Here is a 20,108-nt window from a genome sequence, read left to right as displayed (position 1 = left end):
GATGACGTTGGACCAGAGATGGGAAATGACCCCAGGACCTTCATGGCCTCTGGACTCCAGAAAACCTTCTCATTGCACTCTCCATATCCATCCATCCCCTTGACCAGCAAGGCCCCCAAACCTCATTTCCCTTTTCTCCTTACCATCCCATTTTTCCCAGATGAGTCCACTCAACCACATTCTTTTATCTACTGATCTCATGGAAGATACTCCTGTAACTCCATATACCACCATGTGATACAACATCAGTCATTTAGTCAGTAAGCATTTATTAAGTGCCTCCTGTGTGTTAGGTATTGTGCTAAGGATTGGAATGAGATAGAAAGGGAAATGAATATGGAATCACAAGACTTGAATTCAGATCCCCCCCTCTGCATGACCTTAGACAAACTATTTTACCTCTCTAGGCCTCAGCCTTGTTGGTAAGATAAGAGTTAGATTACCTAAGATCCTTCCTACCTCCAGATCTCTTACCTAATTAATTCTACGTCATCCCACCTCAGCATCTGATCCCAATGGTTCCCCTTTCAATTTACCATCCCATAGTGTAGACTTCAGCCCCTTGGCTTCCGCATAATGAAAAGGCTACTTCATTTAACGTATGCACCTTTTGTGACTTGGATGCATTTATATCCCTGTCCTCATCAGATACATTTATCTTAGATCAGGTTTCATTTAAGATTCTTTAGCATCTCATGCCCGAGTGACAGACAGATGACTATAAAATAAGGATTTTTATGATAGTAGCTCTAATTTCCCACTCCCCTATTCTTTTTTTTTTCATAATCCAAAATTTTTTTATTGTTCTTTTTTTAGTCACTTATGCCATGAATTCATAGGGGATTGGTTCCAACAGCTCAGGTTCCTTGCCATTGGTTCTCACAAAGTGTGCTTCTCTGGGTGGAGCAGGCTGGCATTTCAGTTGAACCTAAGTGTCTTTTTCTTTGGCTTCCTTCTTCTTCTGATCATTTTCCTTTACCTGCTTCAGGAAGCTGTCTCTGCTCTTGGAATGCTTAATATGCTCAATACGCACATTATTTCTTTTGGCTAGAATCTTGCCCTTAACCTGTTTGTTTACAACAATGCCTACAGCATGCTGAGTAACATTAGAGACCCGTCCAGTCTTGCCATGGTAACATTTGTGGGGCCTTCCTTGCTGAACTGTGCCCATACCCTTGATATCTACAACATCGCCTTTCTTGTATATTCGCATATATGTAGCCAAAGGGACAACGCCATGTTTTCGAAAGGGCCTAGAAAACATGTACCGTGTCCCTCTCCTTTTTCCTTTTGTGTTCGTCATTTTGGCAACTCACGTGAAGCAGGAGCGGCTTGAGCCCCACGTACCTGGAATATGGTGGAGACGGCGGAAAGGAACCACTCCCCTATTCTTAATTGTGGAGCCTAATTATAACCTTCAAAGACAGTTGTAGTTCTTCTTCTAGCATTGTGGTTCTCAGGATCCTTTTATAGTTTTAAAAATTATCAGGGATTCCCCCCCCACACAAGGAGATTTTGTTTATATGGGCTATAGCAATTGAATTGTTAAAATATTAGATTTAAAACATGAATTAATTTTGACCTCATGAGTTCCTTGAGAAATCCCAGGAGTCCTAAGACCATTGTTTGCAGAACAATGTTATAGCAAGTAATTTGTCAACCTTTCCAAGGAGAATTCTTTATTTGTTATTCACTCATTTTTCAATCATGTGCTATTCTTTGTGACCCCACTTGGGGTTTTCTTGGCAAAGATACTGGATTGGTTTGTCATTTCCTTCTCCAGCTTATTTTACAGATTAGAAAACTGAGGCAAACAAGGTTCAGTGACTTGCCCAGGGTCACCTAGCTATTAAGTGTCTGAGGCCAAATTTGAACTCAAAAAGAGGAGTCTTCCTGACTCCAGGCCTGGCACTCAATCCCCTGTGCCATCTAGCCATCTCCAAATTCCTTATTAGAGCATTGAATATTTACTTAAGAGTATGTTCTTCACTCAGGGAGAAAGAGGATCCCCTGGACCAGTGGGAGAAGGAGGCACTAAAGGATGCTATGGAAGCAAAGGTCCCAAGGTAACTAGATTTCGAAATCATTGATAAATATTTTGACACCGTATTATAACATCTCCCTAAATTTAATCTCTCTTCTTATTTTTTTTTCATTCTTTTCAGGGAAACAGGGGACTCAGTGGAGAGGAGGTACAGTATCAAGGCTCATTGAAATATAGAGGGAAGCAGAGATAATTTTTAAAGTACCTGTATCATACTGACCAGCAGGGTCATACATCTGACTTATAATGGAATGTCTGCTGATTGTCCTCTTTTCCACTGTCATTATATCTGTTTGGTCCTTTCTTTGATAACGTGTCATTTTATCTTTGCCATCAAACGTTTCAGTTGTTCAGTCCTTTTTAATTTTTTTTAGCTTAACAGTAGCCTATAGAAATATTTATGGAGAGAGAATGTGTGCATACACACACTACTGCTACTATTGTGGCTGCTGCTGATCTTACTATTGTGGCTGCTGCTGATCTTACTATTGCTGCTGCTGCTACTGTTGCTTCTGCTGCTGCTACTGTTGCTTCTGCTGCTGCTACTGTTGCTTCTGCTACTTCTGCTGCTGTTGCTTCTGCTACTTCTGCTGCTGTTTCTATTACTGCTACTGCTGCTACTGTTGCTGCTACTGCTGCTACTGTTGCTGCTGCTGCTGCTGCTACTGTTGCTGTTGCTGCTGCTACTGTTGCTTCTGCTACTTCTGCTGCTGTTTCTATTACTACTACTGCTGCTACTGTTGCTTCTGGCTATTGTCTGGCTTCATTTCACTTGGTGTAAGGGGCTTTATAACATGGATGACTCTGCATTTTCAGGGAGAAGTTGGGGAACTCGGGATTGATGGAATCAATGGAGAACAGGTAAAGCCATCATCTCACATCTTACACTTTCAGATGCCTCTTGCTGAGAGGAAAGAGACTTTTTACCTTTTATTTTTTCTTATTAGGGTGATGGCGGCCTTCCTGGTACAAAAGGAGAAAAGGGAGATGAAGGTTCCCAGGTGAGATTTTAGGATACTTGTTTTTTCAGGATTTAAATTTAAAAGCAGAAAATAAGGATATATTTCTAAAAAAAAAAAATCTATACTTGGAATCAGGTGTAACCTGGCCAGTAAAGAAAATCCACATTTTAGCTGTAGCTTTCTCAAGGAAAAATTCCTCCATCTTATAGAACCTAATCTTTAGTGCCCACTGAGATAACAGAAATTCTATACTTAGAGAGACATTCCTTCAGAAGGCATAATATGGCGTAGGCAAAGTGTGGCATTTGGAGTCAAAGATCCTGGGTTCAGATTCTGCCTCTGAAACTGATTACCCCATGGGACCTTGGGCAAGTCATTCCACCTCTCCGGGGCTCACTTCCCTCATGTGTAAATTTCAGGCGTTGAACTAGAGTCAGATGGCCTCTGGGAAGAGGAGTACACCAAATCCCTGTTTTATCTGACCTTCATGCCTTAGTGTAAATGAGTTTGAGACCCCTTCCTGAAAACAAATTTGGGAAGAAGAAAGGCAAAGAGAGAACGGAAGTATCCAGGGTGCCTGTGGGGCTGTAGTCATGGGCAGAAGAGTGGGGGAAAGGGACCACCAGGTAGGACCAAGGCCTAGAAGAGTAAGTTCAAGGGCCAGAAGACGGAGTCCCTAAGTAGGTTCCCACCACATTTCTAAAAGGCTGCTGCTTTCACAGTCCTAATCACTAGGACTCAGTTCATGCAACGGCAGATTTTTTTTTAACTTTAACCCTTTCAAAACCAATTTACCTAAATAGAATAAAAAATGATTGTGAAAGGTTTTTTTTTCAACTTTTTAATATCTTAGAGGAAAAATTTTATCCATATTATAATACAGAACCCTTTTCTTTTTAGGGCAACCCTGGGAAGAAAGGACCACCAGGTGACAGCGGCCAAAGGGGATTGCGAGGGGATCCTGTAAGTTTCTTTGACTGTGTTAACTCAGACCACAGGCATAAAACAGGCATTCATTAAGCATCTGTTGTATACCAGGCATTTCACTAAGTGCTAAAGATAAAAATACAAAAATGAAATAGGCCTTGCCTTCAAAAGGGGACATTATGGTTATGTGTATATACACATATAAACATATATTCATAAGGTGTATGTGTACATATGCTCACATATATGCACATACATACATCTACATAATACGTATGTGCATGATATGTGCAAACTGAATGCCAAGTCCTTGGAGGCTGGAGGAAGACACCGGGGGCTGGGAGACACCAGGAAAAGCCCGATGCAGAAGGTAGAATGTGAGCAGCCTCTTGAAGGAAGCTGAACTGGGAGGAAGACATGGAGACCCCAATATGAAGATGGTGATCATGCATGGGATAGCTGGGCCACAGAGTGCACGGAAGGTAGGCAAGGGGAAGAAGAGTGGAAACATAGGAGCGAGTCAGGCTGTGAAGAGATTTCAGCATCAAACCGAGGAGTCCTGCTTGTCCCTGGAGGTAAGAGGAGGCATTAGGGTTTATCGAGTGACATGACGAGAAGTGGGTGTTAGGAAAGTCCCTTCAGAGGCTGTGTGGGAGGTGGATCGATGGGAATCGTTCTGAAGCTGGCTTGAAGTTAGGAAGCTGTGGCAGTAGCTCAGGTGATAAGGGCCAGGACCATGGCGACTGTGTGACTCTCCATCGGAAGGCTGAGCATGAGGCTGGCAGCCTCCAGGCTGAGCTCTCACTGGTCAGAAATGCCACAGTCCTCTCTAAGCTGAACTTTTCTGCACAGGGTGGCTGCACCACCAAAATCTGAGCTGTGTGAATTGAGAAGCTCTCACAGGGTGATATGCCAGCCTACCTAGAGGGTCTTCTGTCAATGCGGGCAAACCTTTGTGTGTCCTAGAATCTGTCATTCCCATCCCTTCCAGGGAATATTGTAGCAGAAATCACCTTGTTTTGGATGTGCTGGAACTGGCAAAAGATCAGTGTCCCAACATGTGGCACGAGAGAGTGTGCAGCAATTCCCTGGTGTAAGCAAGACCACATGGAGGATGGGGCCCTGGCAAGAAACCTGCCCTGCCCAGGTGAAAGCCTGGGTCAAGTTCCTGCCAGTCTGAGAAGATGTATGACATGGAATGTTAGTGGGGGGAGGGGATGGAGACCTATATGGTGAACGTATTATGGGAGCGTGCCTTACAAGGAGTGAATCATATACCTACACATACAGAAACCTTATTCATGATAGGGGGTGTTTGGGGTTTTTTAATAAAATATTAACCAAGAAATGGTTGTTTGATGACCTTTCTTGGAAAGACACAGATAGTATTTCTCATTGTCTAGATCTTTTATATATTTACTTATGCATTTGGAAAAGCTATCACTGCAATTAATATTGTGACTTTGAGGAAGAACCCAAGTTGCCAACTCCATGGGATCCAAAGTCATCTTTCTCTGGTTTTTATGAGCCTCTCTCCACTAAGTAGGACTGAGCCCAGCTTCATCGAGCCTCCAGGCTTATAAGTTATCATGGCATTTTTTTTAAGTGCTGCCTAGGTACAGACATTGTGCTGAGCGCTGGTGATGCAGGGCTGGAAGGCCCCATCAGGGCGCTCATGGCCTCCCTGGGGAGACGTGGCCTAAAGGAAAATGCCAGTACAAGATAGCATGCCCAGTGCCAAATGGGAGCTACGGGAATTTCATTGGCACAAATGCCTTGGGATCACTGAGAATATTCTGTAAAGCTGTTAAAACATTAGTGAACCATGAAGTAGTATTTTAGGTCCTGTTATCATGTCTTGAGATAGAATTCTGTGTTGGTAGGAGAAAGAAATAGGTATGATAAGCATTAATAAAAACATATATTTCAATTCAGGCAGCTAGGTGGTTCAGTGGATGGAGCGCAGGGCCTGGAGTCAGGGAAGACTTCTCTTCCTGAGTTCAAATCTGGCCTCAGACACTAGCTATGTGACCCTGGGCAAGTCATTTCACTTTGCCTCAGTTTCCTTATCTATAAAATGAGCTGGAGAAGGAAATGGTAAACCACTTCAGTATTTCTACCAAGAAACCCCCAGACTGGGTAACAAAGAGACAGATACAACTGAAAATGACTGAACAATAGCAAATATTTCAGTCCAGTGAGCTCTTATTAAAGGCCTGTGTCATTCCAGGGCTTTGTCTCTGTTGGTCATTTCAGATTTATCCCAGGTGCTACTTGTCTGTACTTTCTTGTTGGCTTCCTCATTAAATAGTAAGCTCTTTGAGGGCAGGAGTTATCCTTTGCCCTTCTTTGAACCCCGTCCCAGTACAGCGCTGTGTCTGGCACACACAGCTGGTGCCTGCCTGCCTGTTAAGTGCCAGGTGCCATAATAAACCCTAGGGACCCAAATCCCACAAAAATGCTGCCATCAAAGAGCTTGCATTCTGGAAGGAATTCTGGGGGAAGCACAGGGTGGACCAGAATTAAGACAAGATAATTTCAGGAAGGAGAGAGAATCAGTAACTGGTGGGGCTGAGAGTAGGTTTATGGAGGGGGTGGCTGTGCCGGCTTTAAAAGGATCGAGGGATTCTGTGGGGCAGATGTGACAAAGGAGTGCTTTCTAGATATGGAAATGTAAGCAAGATGGTATGTGTGTGGGGGAAAGAGGGTAAAGATGAAAGAAGAGCAGAAAGTCAGGTGGGGACCAGATTGTGGAGAGCTTGAAGCACCAAGCACCTACTTCATAAAGAGAAGGGCTTAGAGGTTCAGCATGGATGCTGGGTGTGGTTTCTGTCTTTGTGTCTCCTGTGCCGGCATGGTGCCTGACACCTAGGAGGTGCTTAATAAATGCCTATTGATTGAATTAATTTTTAAAAGCATTTATTAAGCACCTTCCCTCCATGGGGGATTCTTAACATGGGATCCATGAACTTGTTTTTAATATTTGAAAAACTGAATTTCAATATAATTCATTTCCTTTGAATCCTATAATTCTTACATTCCTTCTTTTTCAAGAAGCTTCCTAAGGTACCTGAGTTAGAAATAGGAAATAGTTCATGCCCTGGAAGAACCTGGCTCTTACGTTAGGATAGATCAGTGTAGGGGAGGCTAGGTGGTGCAGTGAATAAAGCACTGGCCCTGGATTCAGGAGGGCCTGAGTTCAAATCTGACCTCTGACACACACAAAAACTAGCTGTGTGACCTCGGGCAAGTCACTTAAGCCCAATTGCCCTCCAAAAAAAAAGATAGATCAGTGTAAGAGGCTTCAGTTACCCACCTAGAGAAACCAAACGTTCATTCTGATCATTTCTAGACTCCATCAGTGTAGCTCAGTGGTAATTTTTCCCAGTTTAGCAGTTGTGGAATTTTAAATTCCTTTGGAAGTTGTACCGCCTGAATGTCACTTGGATTTCTTGAGCATCCAAGCTGACAGATGAGAGTCTGAAAAGTCAGCTCTCTGGAGTGCCATATTTATCCCAGTCCTCACTTGACCATGTGTGTGTGTCAAGCCTCATTCTTGTGTCCCCGGCAGCCCACCCAGAAATTTGTCCCTATCCTGGGTATGATTCCTGTCCTTGTGTGTGGTACTGGTGGGTTTCTATTTCAAGGAAGGGATGGGAGAGCAGAGTTGATGAAACTAATGCTGGTGTGTGTCTGCAGAGAGCATACATGTGGATGGGTGATTCATAACATGTGTGCCATTAGCCTAATTTCTGGAAAGTGTAACCCCTTGGAATGCCACACTCTCCTGTATGCCAGCTCTACTGATCTCACACAATGCTCCTTATTGTCTGTTGTGTCAAAGAAAACATAGTGAGACCAGTTATTTGACCTGCATGGCCCAGAAAAGCATGTCTTTCTTAAACATATTCAGAGCTATAGCTGTGATTTTTGTGCCTTGGGCAAGTACCACAAACATCCCCCCTCCTGTGTTCCCTAGAGCCCTGGGAGAGAGATGAATCATGGCCCCTTCTCCTTCTCCCCTCACCCCAAGACACAGTTTCAAGTCTCTCCCTATTCCAGCCCACCTTCTGCTCAGCTGCCAGGATCATTTTTCTAAAGCTTAGAACTGACCATATTATCATTCCCCTGCTTAATGAGCTCCAGTGGTGACTGGTCACCTCCAGGATCAAATAGCAAGCTCTCTCTTTGGTGTTCAAAGCTCTCCATGACCTGGCCCTTCCTCCTTATCCAGGTTCTTAGCTTTTACTCTCTTCCCTTTACAATCTGGCTGTAGTTGGCCTATTGGCCATTCACATACAACACTCCATGTCTATCATGAAATGAGATATGTGTAAAACACTCTGAAAACCTTAGAGCATTATGTAAACATGATGATGATCTCCTCTTTCCATGCCTTATGATCATTGTCTCCCACACCCGGAATGGCCTCTCTCCACCTCGGCCTCTTCCTTTCTTTCCTCTTGGCTTCCTTCAAGGCTTAGATCAAATCCCTCTTCCTGTTGGAGGCCATTCCTGGCCCCATGTTATCCACATGTCATCTCCCCATATGAATGTAAGTTCCTTGGGGTCAGGGACCATGTTTACCTTTCTTTGTATTCCCAGCAGCAAGCACAATGCTTGGTACATTGGAAGCATTTAATAAATACTCATTGACTGACCAATGTCAAGCTGCTGCCGGGGGAGATGCTTGGGTTGGTGGAGAGCCAAGCAAGGATGGGAAGGGCTTGCATCCTCAATCACTCTCTATTGGCTTGTCATGTTAACTAATATTCCTGTTAGCTAAGTGCTAGAACTTCTCCTTCTATGCTGCTGTAAGATTGCAAGTGGCAAAATGGCAGTGACCATGTCCTGGTTACTGCTATGACTATCTTTCTAAGTAGGGACCCAGCCTAACTGGTTTTTAAATGGTTCTCCAGATACAAAGTAGAAAGTTAATTCCAAGCTCTCTACTCCAATTTGCCAAGGCAGCAGTTACATGTGGTAGGGCTTTGCAACCCCCTCTTTTTCCTGTTCTTCATTGGAGGAAGTATGGTATTATTGGAAGAACATGGAGTCAGAGGAGTTGGGTTTGAATCACTCCCTATGTGACTTGAGGCAAATCACTTGACCTTTCTGGGCCTCAGATTCTTCCTCTGAAAAATGAGGACCTCTAAAATGTCTTCCAGTCCCAGTATCTCTGAGCCCAAGCTTTCCCCTTCCCCCAAGGCTCCACCATGAAATTCATCCATTCTAATCCATTCCTCCTTTGAAAGAGCATCCTCTGAGTACCCCCATACAAAGGCAGAGCATGCCCAGAATTGGGACTTTCTTTTGGGGAGAGGGGAGTAAGGAAGGAGACTTAGCATCCTCATGTAGTAAGTGAATGGTGCTGTCCATGGTCATGTATAACTAAATGGTTCCTTCGTTCACCCAAATGGGGGAGGAAAGAGAAATTAGTAGCACTTGTTCCCTGTGTAGACAAAGATGTGCTGCCTCTGTAACAAGCAGCAAAATACCTACCCCTTGGGGTTGTTCTTTCTGTAAGCACATGGCTTAGGGCTGAGTCACATGGGGTTTATCTGTCCAAAATTTCCAAGTATTTTCTATCTCCTTTGCTAATAACCTACACATACATACACACTCTCTGTCTCTCTCTGTCTCTCTGTCTCTGTCTGTCTGTCTGTCTGTCTGTCTGTCTCTCTCTCTCTCTTTCTCTCTCTCCATAATTAGAAGCATCATGGTATAGAGTACTGGTCCTCAAATATTTTAGTCTGGGGACCCCTTTAAGATTCTTAAAAATTATTTAGGACATCCCTCCCCCCCACACACAATTTTTTATGTGAGCCGTTATCTATCAAAATTTGTCCTATTAGAAATGAAAGCATCAAAAAAAAAAAAAAGAAATGAAAGCATCTTTATACCATCATGAAAATAATTTTGACCTCCTAAGCTGCCTGAGGGGATCGGAGACCCTCTAGGTATCCTCGGATCACACTTGGAGAACCACTGATATAGTGCATGAAAAGCTGGCTGCAGAGCCAGGGAGACCCAGGTTCAATTCCCTGACAAATATTGGCAGCATGACCTTGTTGAAGTTACATAACGTCTTAGTGCCTGCCAGAAATCTCTCTTAGACTTTTGAGAAGCAGAGCAGATACTAGTCTGCTTTGGTAGAAGGAGTTTCCTCACTGGGAAATTAAATGAAATCCCCAGAGTTGTCCCTTCTCATTCTTTTCTCTCAAAATAGAGATTAACTTATTTTAAGAAAACTTGATATACCAAAATTCAAACTCAGGGAAAATAAAGACAAATTTGAAGGTAATTATTGCATTTATTAAACTGTTCCCTTCAGAATTTCTTTCAATAATGTACTCCTCTAGGACACTTAAAGTATATATAAAGATTGGCTGATATTTTCACCCAGCATTTTGAAGCCACATCTGTTATTTAAAGGGTAATTATGTCCCAGTGTGCTCAGCAAATATTTGTTGACTGACTAATGTGGTGTTTACCAGATGGACCAGACTGTCCACCAGATTCCCTCAGACAACTGGACTGAGCCAAAAAACTGGTTTGATTTCATTCTTCTAGGGCAATGGTGGCTGCTTTGATAGAACTGATCAAACCAGTTGGCTGTTTTGACATCACTTAGACATGGTTTCCTCCTAGGTTCTGCCCTTAGCCACTCATAGTTCCGTTGAAGTTAATGAGAATTATCTGTCATTAGCTGACATGGAAAGATAGAGAGACTTTGGTTATTTTCTGGAGGAAAAAATATATCAATGCTGACGGGTTGGTTTTTTTTTTCTCAAAGTCTTATACTTCTTTTGGTTCCCTCTTCAGCTGGCCTTGAAACAAAAGGGGGATTTTGCAGCAAGAGATGTGGAAGGAAAAGGGAACAACAGCATGTGAGCATGTCTGGGACACAGTATTCCTGCACCTGGGAGCATGTTTTCCTAACAGGGCACCTCCAAGAGCCAATAGAGACCTTCCCCACCTTCTGTTCCTTCTCCAGATATCAGACAGAGTAGACATGGAGTGACTTAGGAGGAGGCAGTAAGCAATAGCAGAGGCAGAGAGAGTCAGGACCACGCATAGCTTCATCTGTGGCTGGTCAACACCTCAAGAGTAATACTGTTGGGGTGGCTAGGTGGTGCAGTGAATAGAGCACTGACCCTGGAGTCAGGAAGACCTGAGTTCAAATCTGACCTCAGACACTAAACACTAGCTATGTGACCTTGATCAAGTCACTTAACCCCAGTTGCCCTGCCTTCCCCCCTCCAAAAATCAAAGTAAAAGAAAATTTTGAAAAAAGTAATACTGTTCTTATGTTAATATCAGTAGTCTGGTTCTTAAGCTTTATTCTCTCCATGACGGTACCAAGGTACCATAGAAGGCCAGGAGGTTAGTTACCCATATGCAGGGGAGAACATTCAAACAGCTTGTTTGTTTTATTGTTCTTAAATGAGTGAGACTTCCATTGCCAGCTTCTTTCTTTTTTTGGCCCGACATCTTGTGAAATACCCAAGGAGATATGATGTAAAAATTGCCTTTTCTCTTAGCAAAAGCTGCTGACTTGTCTTTTATTATTATTTTTTTTCCTAGGGCAACCCTGGATCGGACAATATCATAGATGGACCCATGGGCCGAAAAGGAGAAAGGGGAAGACAAGTAATTATGCGGGGATTTGATAGTGTTTTTGTAAAATGGCCACAAGACAATAGTGAAGTCTAAGTATAAGGGGATGAGACATAAAACTAGAGAAACTGTGATGAGAGACTGGTTTAAAATACAAAAGTCTAGCTCTGTAATAGCTGAAAGGTGACTCCTTCAGTTAGCCTACCGGCATCTAGGAGTTCAGAAGTCTATTTTTGGTTCTTCCTTTGAACTAGGACTAAATGTCTTGATAAATCTTCACTCTGGTGTGTTTGTCTATTAAACGGAAATGTCTCTTCCCCAGTTTAAAATACAGGGATATTTGATAGAACTCATGCCAACAGGAGAGTTCTCTTGCTTCCAAACACATTGGGGAAGCACATTGTAAAAGAACAAAATATTCTTGTTAGTGTGAATTGGGTGATTTTGACTCCTCAGATGCTCCAGATAAATCTGTCTGACAGACTTAACAGCGACAGATTCACACCAGGTTTTTGAATTTAAGAATTTTATCCTTGCTTAAAAAAATTATTTTTGAAAAAAAAAAAGGATTTCTTGGACTAGTTTCTGCCCCTCACTCCTCTTTACTGAAGAATTACTTTGAGTCATGAATGATAAGATAGACTGAAAAGCCACTTAGCCTCCCTCCATTTGGATTTTGGAAGGACAGTATTTTGAGATGTTAATCAGTGGTGTGTTAGTCACCACAGTGGCTTAGCCAAAGGAATGAGTCCTGGATGACCGATGGATAACCCACAAGTAAGAAGCCAAAAAAATGATCACATTAATGACTGATATACAGCATATTTCATTAGCAATAAATGGCAATAGAATGCATGGAAGGATTTGATGGATAGATTTGATTTACATATGGTATCATATATGCCAGAAAGTGAGTCGGAGAGATGTGAACAGATGGAGTTAGCTAGTCGGTGTTTTTCTGCCTCTCTTCCTTATTTCCCCAAAGGAAGATGTGATTAATGGCCATTGGAATGTGATGCAGAAGGAGAGCACCTCTCACCTTTGACCCCATTGGCTTCTCTGGTTTCCTGCAAATTCATTAAAAGATGATGAGGGGAGGGGGTAACAATGTTTGCACTTGTCTTAACATGAAACTTCTGCTGTTTTCTTGACAGGGTCGAAGAGGACAATCAGGAATACCAGGGTCTCCAGGCTCCCGAGGAGACACAGTAAGAACCCACCTAGACCTGGAGACCAAACCCTTTTCTGGCCTTGGTGACTGCAGTGGTTGGTTCCCCTCTGGGGGCAGGGACTTGTTATCAGCCCACGCTGAGGATGATGGAAGCTCTGAGAGCAATGTTGGCATTAGTTCAAGGGCATCCTCCTGGCCTGGGGACAACAGAAATTGCCAACAAGGGGAAAGTATCCTGGGGGGTGTTCTCTCTTCCATGAGCTAGATCAGGTCATCACAGAAGTCATACCAATTCTAGGCTCTAATCAGACTTTTAGATATACCCTGGTGACTCTGGGTATATGAGTTGCTCATATATTGAATGAAGGGAGGATAGGCTTAGAACCAGAAAGGGTTCAAGAAGTCATTTCATCCCATCCATTCATTTTACAGATGAGGAAACTGAGGCCTCAGAAAAGATAAATGGTTTGCCCAAGGTCACATAGGTAATGTGTAACAGAGCAGGAATCTGACCCCAAATCAGCATTCTCTACCCTGTGCCACTCTGCATCCCTCAAAATACATCCCCAGGTGTCAGTATTTAGGTGAAATCCAGATTTTTTTGTTCTGCATTAACACTCAGGCCTTTATACATGGAAAAAATGAAATAAGGCCTGCTTTTGACTGCCTGGTAAAGCACAGACTATAAAAGAGCCAAGGAAAAATATTTTGTGATAGGAGAAAATATGATTAGTGAAGTGCATATAAATTCTTAACTTCATACTAGATTCTAAATTAGATTTGTTCTTTCTCAGGTTAATATATTTTCTAGAACTTTTTAGTATGTTTCTGGAACCCCTTTCTTAGGTAATTGTAGTTTTTCCCCTCAAAGCCTAACAACAATATTGGAGAATTGGGCCTGAGTTTTGATTAGTTTAAGTCTTTTGGGTTTAGCTTATGATTCCTTCCTCAGTTAGAAGATAAGAGTGGGACTGGTCTTGTGACCTCAAGAGAAAAACATCCTCATATATTCTGAGGATTCAGTCCTCTTTGCATGCAAAGAAAATGGATTTGAAGAGGGAGGGAGAGAGTCTGAAATGTTCAGGATTTATTGGCCTCTGGAAAAATACATTTCATTAATGCTGCTTTAATGCATCTGTGGATAAAATAGTGTGTTAGCTAATCATCTCACATCCTAAAGGGTGTGACTCTCTTACATACCCCTGGAAAACATTTTCATCTTAAATAATTTTGTACATAAGGCAGTATTCCATGGCTTATGGAAAGAGAAAAAGCTGATCTTGTAGAAGTGATAGCCTCCTCGAAAGGCTGAGCAGCATTATTGCTGCCTGCTTGTCTTATGCCCTCTTTGGGCATCACAGCTGATGGTCATGATCCGTGTCATTTGAATGTTATGTTTGATATTCAAGAGTAAGACTGAGTCAGGGTTCCAAAATGGGACTCCATTGTGTTAACTTCGTGGAGGAAGCTGGTGCCCAGAGTCCCCCAACTTACCGATGAACCGCAGTTGGCAAGAGCCAATGGAAGTGTTTTTTACTGAGTTGCTAAAACAGAGGCATCCAGCAGGAAGACATTGCTAATGGTCGGCTGGGAAACCACCCAGGAAAGGGGGCAGTCCTGGTTATGTGAAGCAGTGACCACAATGGATGGGGAGGCACATCATGACGGAGATCGTGCAGCTAACACGGAATATTGTAACATAGTGAAGAGCATCTGTGGTCTGTAGCCAAAGGGCAGCTTTCACTTCTGATTAGGGTGGAAAGGACCGTTCATCATGCATTGACCTTTTCATCTAGCAAGACAGAGGAGAACAAGGCAGGAATATGAATGGATTTGCTCCTTAGATGGAGTGTGATTAGAGCTGACGTTTTCTATCTAAAGAAATGATTGTTTTTTCTCATGATCTGGAGTCCCAGATCTCTGCAGCTGTTCCAGGACTTAATGCAGTCATACTTGGATGCTGCTGGAGCATCTGAGCCACTTGGCCCCAGAAAGCTGAAGTATTCCTTTCAGGTTCCCATCTGTGTTCTCGGGCACTTAAATCTCTTGCACTTTTCTTCTTGGTAGGAAGCTAGGAAGACCCGTTTGGTTCCTTTTCTGGTCTGGTCTTGGAAAAAGCATAGGGCTGGGAGTCCAGGAGTCCTGTTCTATCCAGAATGGTCAATAAACATTTATTAAGCACCAGTGCTAGGCACTGTGCTAAGGGCTGGGGATGCAGAAAAATCAAAAACAGTCCCTACCCTCAAGGAGCTCCCAGTCTAAGGGGAGAAGAGAATGTTTAAACAAAAGTGTGCAAACAGCCACATAGGATAAGTAGGAAATAATTAAGCCAGAAAGCACTAGAATGAAAAGGCTTTCTGTAAAAGACAGGATCTTAGTTGGGACTTGAAGGAAACCAGGGAAGGCAATAGGCAGAAATGAGAAAGGAGAGCATTCCACAGACATGAGGGCAAGCTGAGACAAAGCCCTGAGCCAGAGGGGGATGGCCTTATTCGTGGAACAGCCTGAAGGCCAGTGGCATTGGATCAAAGAGGATGTGATAGAGAGTAAGGTGTGAGAAGACTGGAAAGGAAGGAGGGAACTAGATTAGAAAAGGCTTTGAATGCCAAATTTTGCATTTGCTCCTGGAGGTGAGAGGGAGCTGTTGGAGTTTATTGAGAACTTTTTATTAAAAACGATTAAAGGGACTATATAAGGATCTAGACTTGAGTGAAATTGTGAAGGGGATGTTTAGGGTAGTGGGATTTGGAGCAGGCTGAAGCCCAGAGAGACTGGCCCAGGATCATAGAGTAGTAAGTTTTAGAGCCATATGTGTGTGCCTGTGATCTCTGGCACTCTGTCTTCTTTCTCAGAAGTGCATGTTCCTCTTCCTGACACGTGCTCCCTTTCTATGCATCTCTTGAATTGCCTGTACCATGACCCATTCCCTCTGAGCCCTCCTGTTAATTGTAATTTAAGCTGAAGTCCTCCCATATCTCAGAGATATTTGTATTTTAATAAGAGACTCTTGAATAGTAAAAGACTTTTCAGGGTACAAATTTCTAATGATGGAATTTCAAATACTATAATTCAGAAAGGGAAGATATTTGGGGCCTAAGAGTTCTTCCCAGAAACCCTTCACTCTCACTGCTTAGGTGACTGCCCACTCTCAAGGCCAGCCTTGGTGCTATGCAAATGTGACGCACTATTTCATTCATAGACCTTTTTTACTGTTTATATATTTCTTTAGAATCTGGTTGGTTGGGTTAAGACCAGTAATGCCAGGGCCTGAGACACCTTTGTGGGCCTCTAGGCTAATGCCTGCAGTACCTACTTAACTGTGTGGCAGTGAGATTCAGATGAGATGATGCTTGTATAAAGTGCTCTAGAAACATTAGCCGTTAAGTCAACATTACTAAGAACAACTTGACCCAAAGCCAGAATGAGGATGTTGGTATTTGTAGCCCCTGAGAGGGGGAAAATCCATATGACTGGGCATCATTTCTTAAAAGCCCTCTGGTTGCCTTCATTGGCTCATGTCTTTGTTTGTTTTGTTTTGTTTTTCCAGTGAAGCAGGTTATATTGCTTTGGATAAAGTGGAGTAGGTTTGGCCGCCTTCCTCCCACCCCAGTCACCACCACCTCCCACCTGCCAATCCACAGTGAGCAAGTGTAGCCAAAGCTCAGTACTTCAGGGACTGATTCTCTGCCATGCCTGATTCTCCAAGCCCTTGGCTGATCGTCCATTTTTCCCTGGCATGCTGCCTTTTGGACTCAACACCAATAATTGAGTTTATTTGGTGGTTGGCCTGGTGAAATAAAAAGAGATGAAATCTGCCTCAGTCAATTTTGCAAGTCGTGAACAGCTCTAGTAAAAGCAGTGTGGGGAGGGACTATTGACTAAAATGGATTTTTAAAAGAATTGTAAATGGTGTCCCTCATAATTGGGACTGGGTGTTTTCGGAGAACATTTTACTGCTATGGGTAATTTTCCTCTCAAACAACAAAAAGAAATTGTATACGTATCAACAGATATTCATTTTCTATGGCATTTTTAAATGTGAAAAAGAGTTCAATTTCCTTTATTTCATTTTTTAATAATTGTCCCCAAACTTTTTCATCCAAGGGGCATTCTATACCCATACACTCCTGAAATCAGCATTTCCAAGTTTTCCCATTATGATTTAAGCACAAAAACCTTCCTAGGCCTAATTAATTTGGAAAAAGTTGGTCAGTGATATTGCTAATTTTAGGATGGGAAAATAGGGGCTTTGGAGATAGGAGAATGTGGGTTTGGATCCCAGCTCTACCATTCATACCAGTATGACTTTGGGTCAGTCACTTAATCCCTCATGTCTCATTTATCTCAGCTGTAAAATTAAGCAGTTCTTTAAAGTTCCTTGAGCTTGGATTCTGTAAGATGGACCTGTGTTGTCACAGGACACACCCGAATGGTTCCCCATAGCACCTGTTGCTATTTTAAATATACTGTAAAAAGTATAGAAGATGAATAGGGCTGGGCACTCTTGTGATCTCAGCCATGGGGAAGCCTGAGGCTGGTGGATCTCTGGAGCCTGAGAGTTCTGAACTACAGTGGGCTGAGGAACTCAGGTATCCACATTAAGTGCCATAGATAGGATGAGGAATAGAATGGTCCATTGGTCCAGATCAGAAACATGGGTTAGAACTGTGTGTGTGTGTGTGGGGGGGGGGGCCTGTGCACCTGTGCGTTGTATATGGGCACATTCACGTGTTGATGGATGTATACTCAGTGTCTGGGGTGTGTGTGTACATGTGTTTATGGTTGTTTACACATATATCTGCATGCTATAAATGTGCACGCATTTATTCTACGTGTGTATTTATTGATGGTGCCCCTCTGGGGGTTTCTTGTGCTTCGTTTTTTCCCATTTTAGCCAAGGCATGGCCGAAGAGGACCACCAGGGCCACAGGTACTGTCATTCCTCCCCTACCTTTCCATGGTGAAGACTCCTCCAAAAGTACCTTTGTTCACACGGCCAACATCATGAGGAAAGACAATGTAAATGTGGAGGACGTTTCCCTTTCCCCTCCATGGACTGAGGGGTGACCTCAGACCAGCAAGGCCAAAAGATAAAACATATTGGGTTAAAAACACTAACAGCACAAAGGAGGGGAAAGACCAAACAAAAGCAGGATGTGAGAATTGAACAGTCTTTGCACACGTGCCTGGTGGATGGGCACCCTGTGCTGTACAGGAGGGTTGGTGAAGTGAGGCCAATGGGGTAGTATAAGAGTCACTTTTTTAGACTCCCCTGAAGTGCCTAGTTCAGTGACCTACACCAGGCAGACAAAGTCTTCCTGAAAGATTGGTACAATGCTTTTTGCTGTCACCTTTATCTCTGAAAACCCTCTGGGTCATCTTCTGGAGCAAAGGTTTTAAGTGAAGAACAGCAAGAATAGCTCCTTGGAACCAGTCAGCTTTTAAATTGTGTCTGACAGGTGTCACTGCTGCAAACAGGGAAGGAAGGTGCATGTTTTCAGCCCTTCTTTGGGGTGAAGCTGGGCTGAATGACTGTGTTTAGAAACAGGGATGCACAGAGAGATCATAGAATCATCGATTTGGGGCTGGAAGGGCCCCTAGAGTAGAGCCCTCAGATTGCAGCCAGGAAGGATCTCAGATGCTCATAATTGTGCAGTCCTGGGCAAGACACTTAACCTCTGCCTGCCTCAGTTTCCTCAACTGTAAAATGAGAAGAAAAGTATTACCTTTCCAGGACTATTGTGAGTATCAAATGAAATAATAAATAATAATAACTGAAAGAATATTTGTAAAGTGCTTAGCACCATGGGCCTGGCACACAGTAGATAAATGCTTGTTCCCTTTTCATTTTGTAGAGGAGGAAATTGAGGCCCAGAGAGGCTGAGACTTGCCTAAGGCCACATGGCTAGTGAATTTATAAAGCAGGATTTGCACCCAGGTCTTTGTAGCTCCCAAGTCCAGTGTTTTGAGAAATCTACAAAACCAATCTCCTAGAAAAATGCCTATAACCCACGATGAACTAGGATAGACCCTGAATGAGGACTGGGGATCAGAAGGATGTAGCCCAGAGGGTGAGTGTACGTGCAGAGCTGAAGGAAGACTAAGTCAAATATTTTTGTGGGTCAAGTCACAGGATTCAGGGAGGTTGTTTTCAGTCTGCATCTGAAGGTCTCCGGAGACCCAGGGACTAGACAGGAGAGGGCAAAAAGGCCCAATTCCCCAGACTCAGAGAGCAGAGAGAGATACTTGGTCTTTGTGCCACTCCCTTTTCTACTCTCTGAAAGTGCCTTCTGATGCCATCAAAGGTGGCAGTGGGAAGTTATTCAAGATAAGTTATGGGCGGAACCCCCATGAGTCTTTGGCAGAACAGGATGACGACTTGGAAGAATCTGTTTCATCGTCGCCATTTAGCAGTGTGCTGAACCACCTTATTGCTACCCAGTATAGAAACACCCGTTTCTAGGGTAGTGTGAAACTCTTGACAGAATAATAGAAAGAAATTAAGAAAGATCTGGCTCTTATTTTCAGATATGATTGAGATACTAAAATATCTTGGCAACGGAACAGAAATTTTGAAAATAGAATTTGGAGAAATTTATCTGACTTCAGATTTCAGAAGATCAAGCCAAATTTCATGGAAAAAACAACAACATAAAAACACCAAAGTTTTTTAACTAGGAAAACCAGTTAATCATCTTTAGTTAAACTTGAGTCTGATTTGATTGCAGTTGGAAGCCTGTGAGCTTATTCAAAGGTTTGTTTTTGTTTTTCCTGATGCCTGTGAAGCCCTAAATAAGATTTCTCAGGGCGAGTATAAAACAAAACAAGGTTTTAGTAGAACAAAGTTCTGTTGTAAATGTCATAGGTGCTGTTTCCACATCCATTTAAACCATGGGCCAAATTATATTACCTCTGTGCGTGGCAGTGATTCATAATGTATATCTCTGTGAATTATAAACGGTAAGGCTTTCAGGGTGGCGTTATCTTGGTCCAAAATTAAAGGCTTATGATAAGCATCGTGTGCTGCACCTGGTGTGAATAGAGCTCTGTTTTCATTGCCGTGGGACGGCTCAGAGTTGGTGGCCAGATAAGCAGGGAGTAGTCTTCCTACAACATTGTATCTGAAAATCTCTTCAGGATGGGAATTGGCCCAAACATCCATTAAGGTAGCTTGCTTAAGAAGAAGCTTCTATAGAGATGGGGGAGATACTTGCAATGGAAATGAAGCGGAGGGGGGGGGGGGAGGCGGGGAGGTTGGGTTCGGGTAGACAGTCCAGGAGGTTGAAACCAATCAGGGAGAGATATTGAAAGGAGAAATGGAAACAATCAAAGGAGTCAAATATAAAGGAATCAGTTGTTCCTGATGGGGTTCAAGATGCAGGCT

General features: G+C 43.0%; 1 protein-coding gene and 1 pseudogene across 3 annotated transcripts in view; one reads left to right on the top strand and one right to left on the bottom strand.

Moving 5' to 3' along the window:
* The window catches only part of LOC138161643 (collagen alpha-6(VI) chain-like), a 133,781-nt gene that overhangs the window by 60,640 nt on the left and 53,033 nt on the right, over positions 1-20,108 (top strand). For all 3 annotated transcript variants that reach the window (XM_069088398.1, XM_069088400.1, XM_069088399.1), the window contains 8 exons: positions 1,995-2,066; positions 2,166-2,192; positions 2,861-2,905; positions 2,992-3,045; positions 3,907-3,969; positions 11,521-11,586; positions 12,708-12,761; positions 17,619-17,654. In XM_069088398.1, coding sequence (XP_068944499.1) covers positions 1,995-2,066; positions 2,166-2,192; positions 2,861-2,905; positions 2,992-3,045; positions 3,907-3,969; positions 11,521-11,586; positions 12,708-12,761; positions 17,619-17,654 — 417 coding nt within the window. The remainder of the gene's footprint in view (positions 1-1,994; positions 2,067-2,165; positions 2,193-2,860; positions 2,906-2,991; positions 3,046-3,906; positions 3,970-11,520; positions 11,587-12,707; positions 12,762-17,618; positions 17,655-20,108) is intronic.
* On the bottom strand, positions 769-1,390 carry LOC138161444 (large ribosomal subunit protein eL21-like; annotated as a pseudogene).

Source organism: Petaurus breviceps, unplaced genomic scaffold (assembly GCF_028583685.1).
Source record: "Petaurus breviceps papuanus isolate PSGF00001 unplaced genomic scaffold, PetGlider_PUasm1.0 185, whole genome shotgun sequence".
NCBI lineage: Eukaryota > Metazoa > Chordata > Mammalia > Diprotodontia > Petauridae > Petaurus > Petaurus breviceps.
This window is presented reverse-complemented; position numbering and strand designations above follow the sequence as displayed.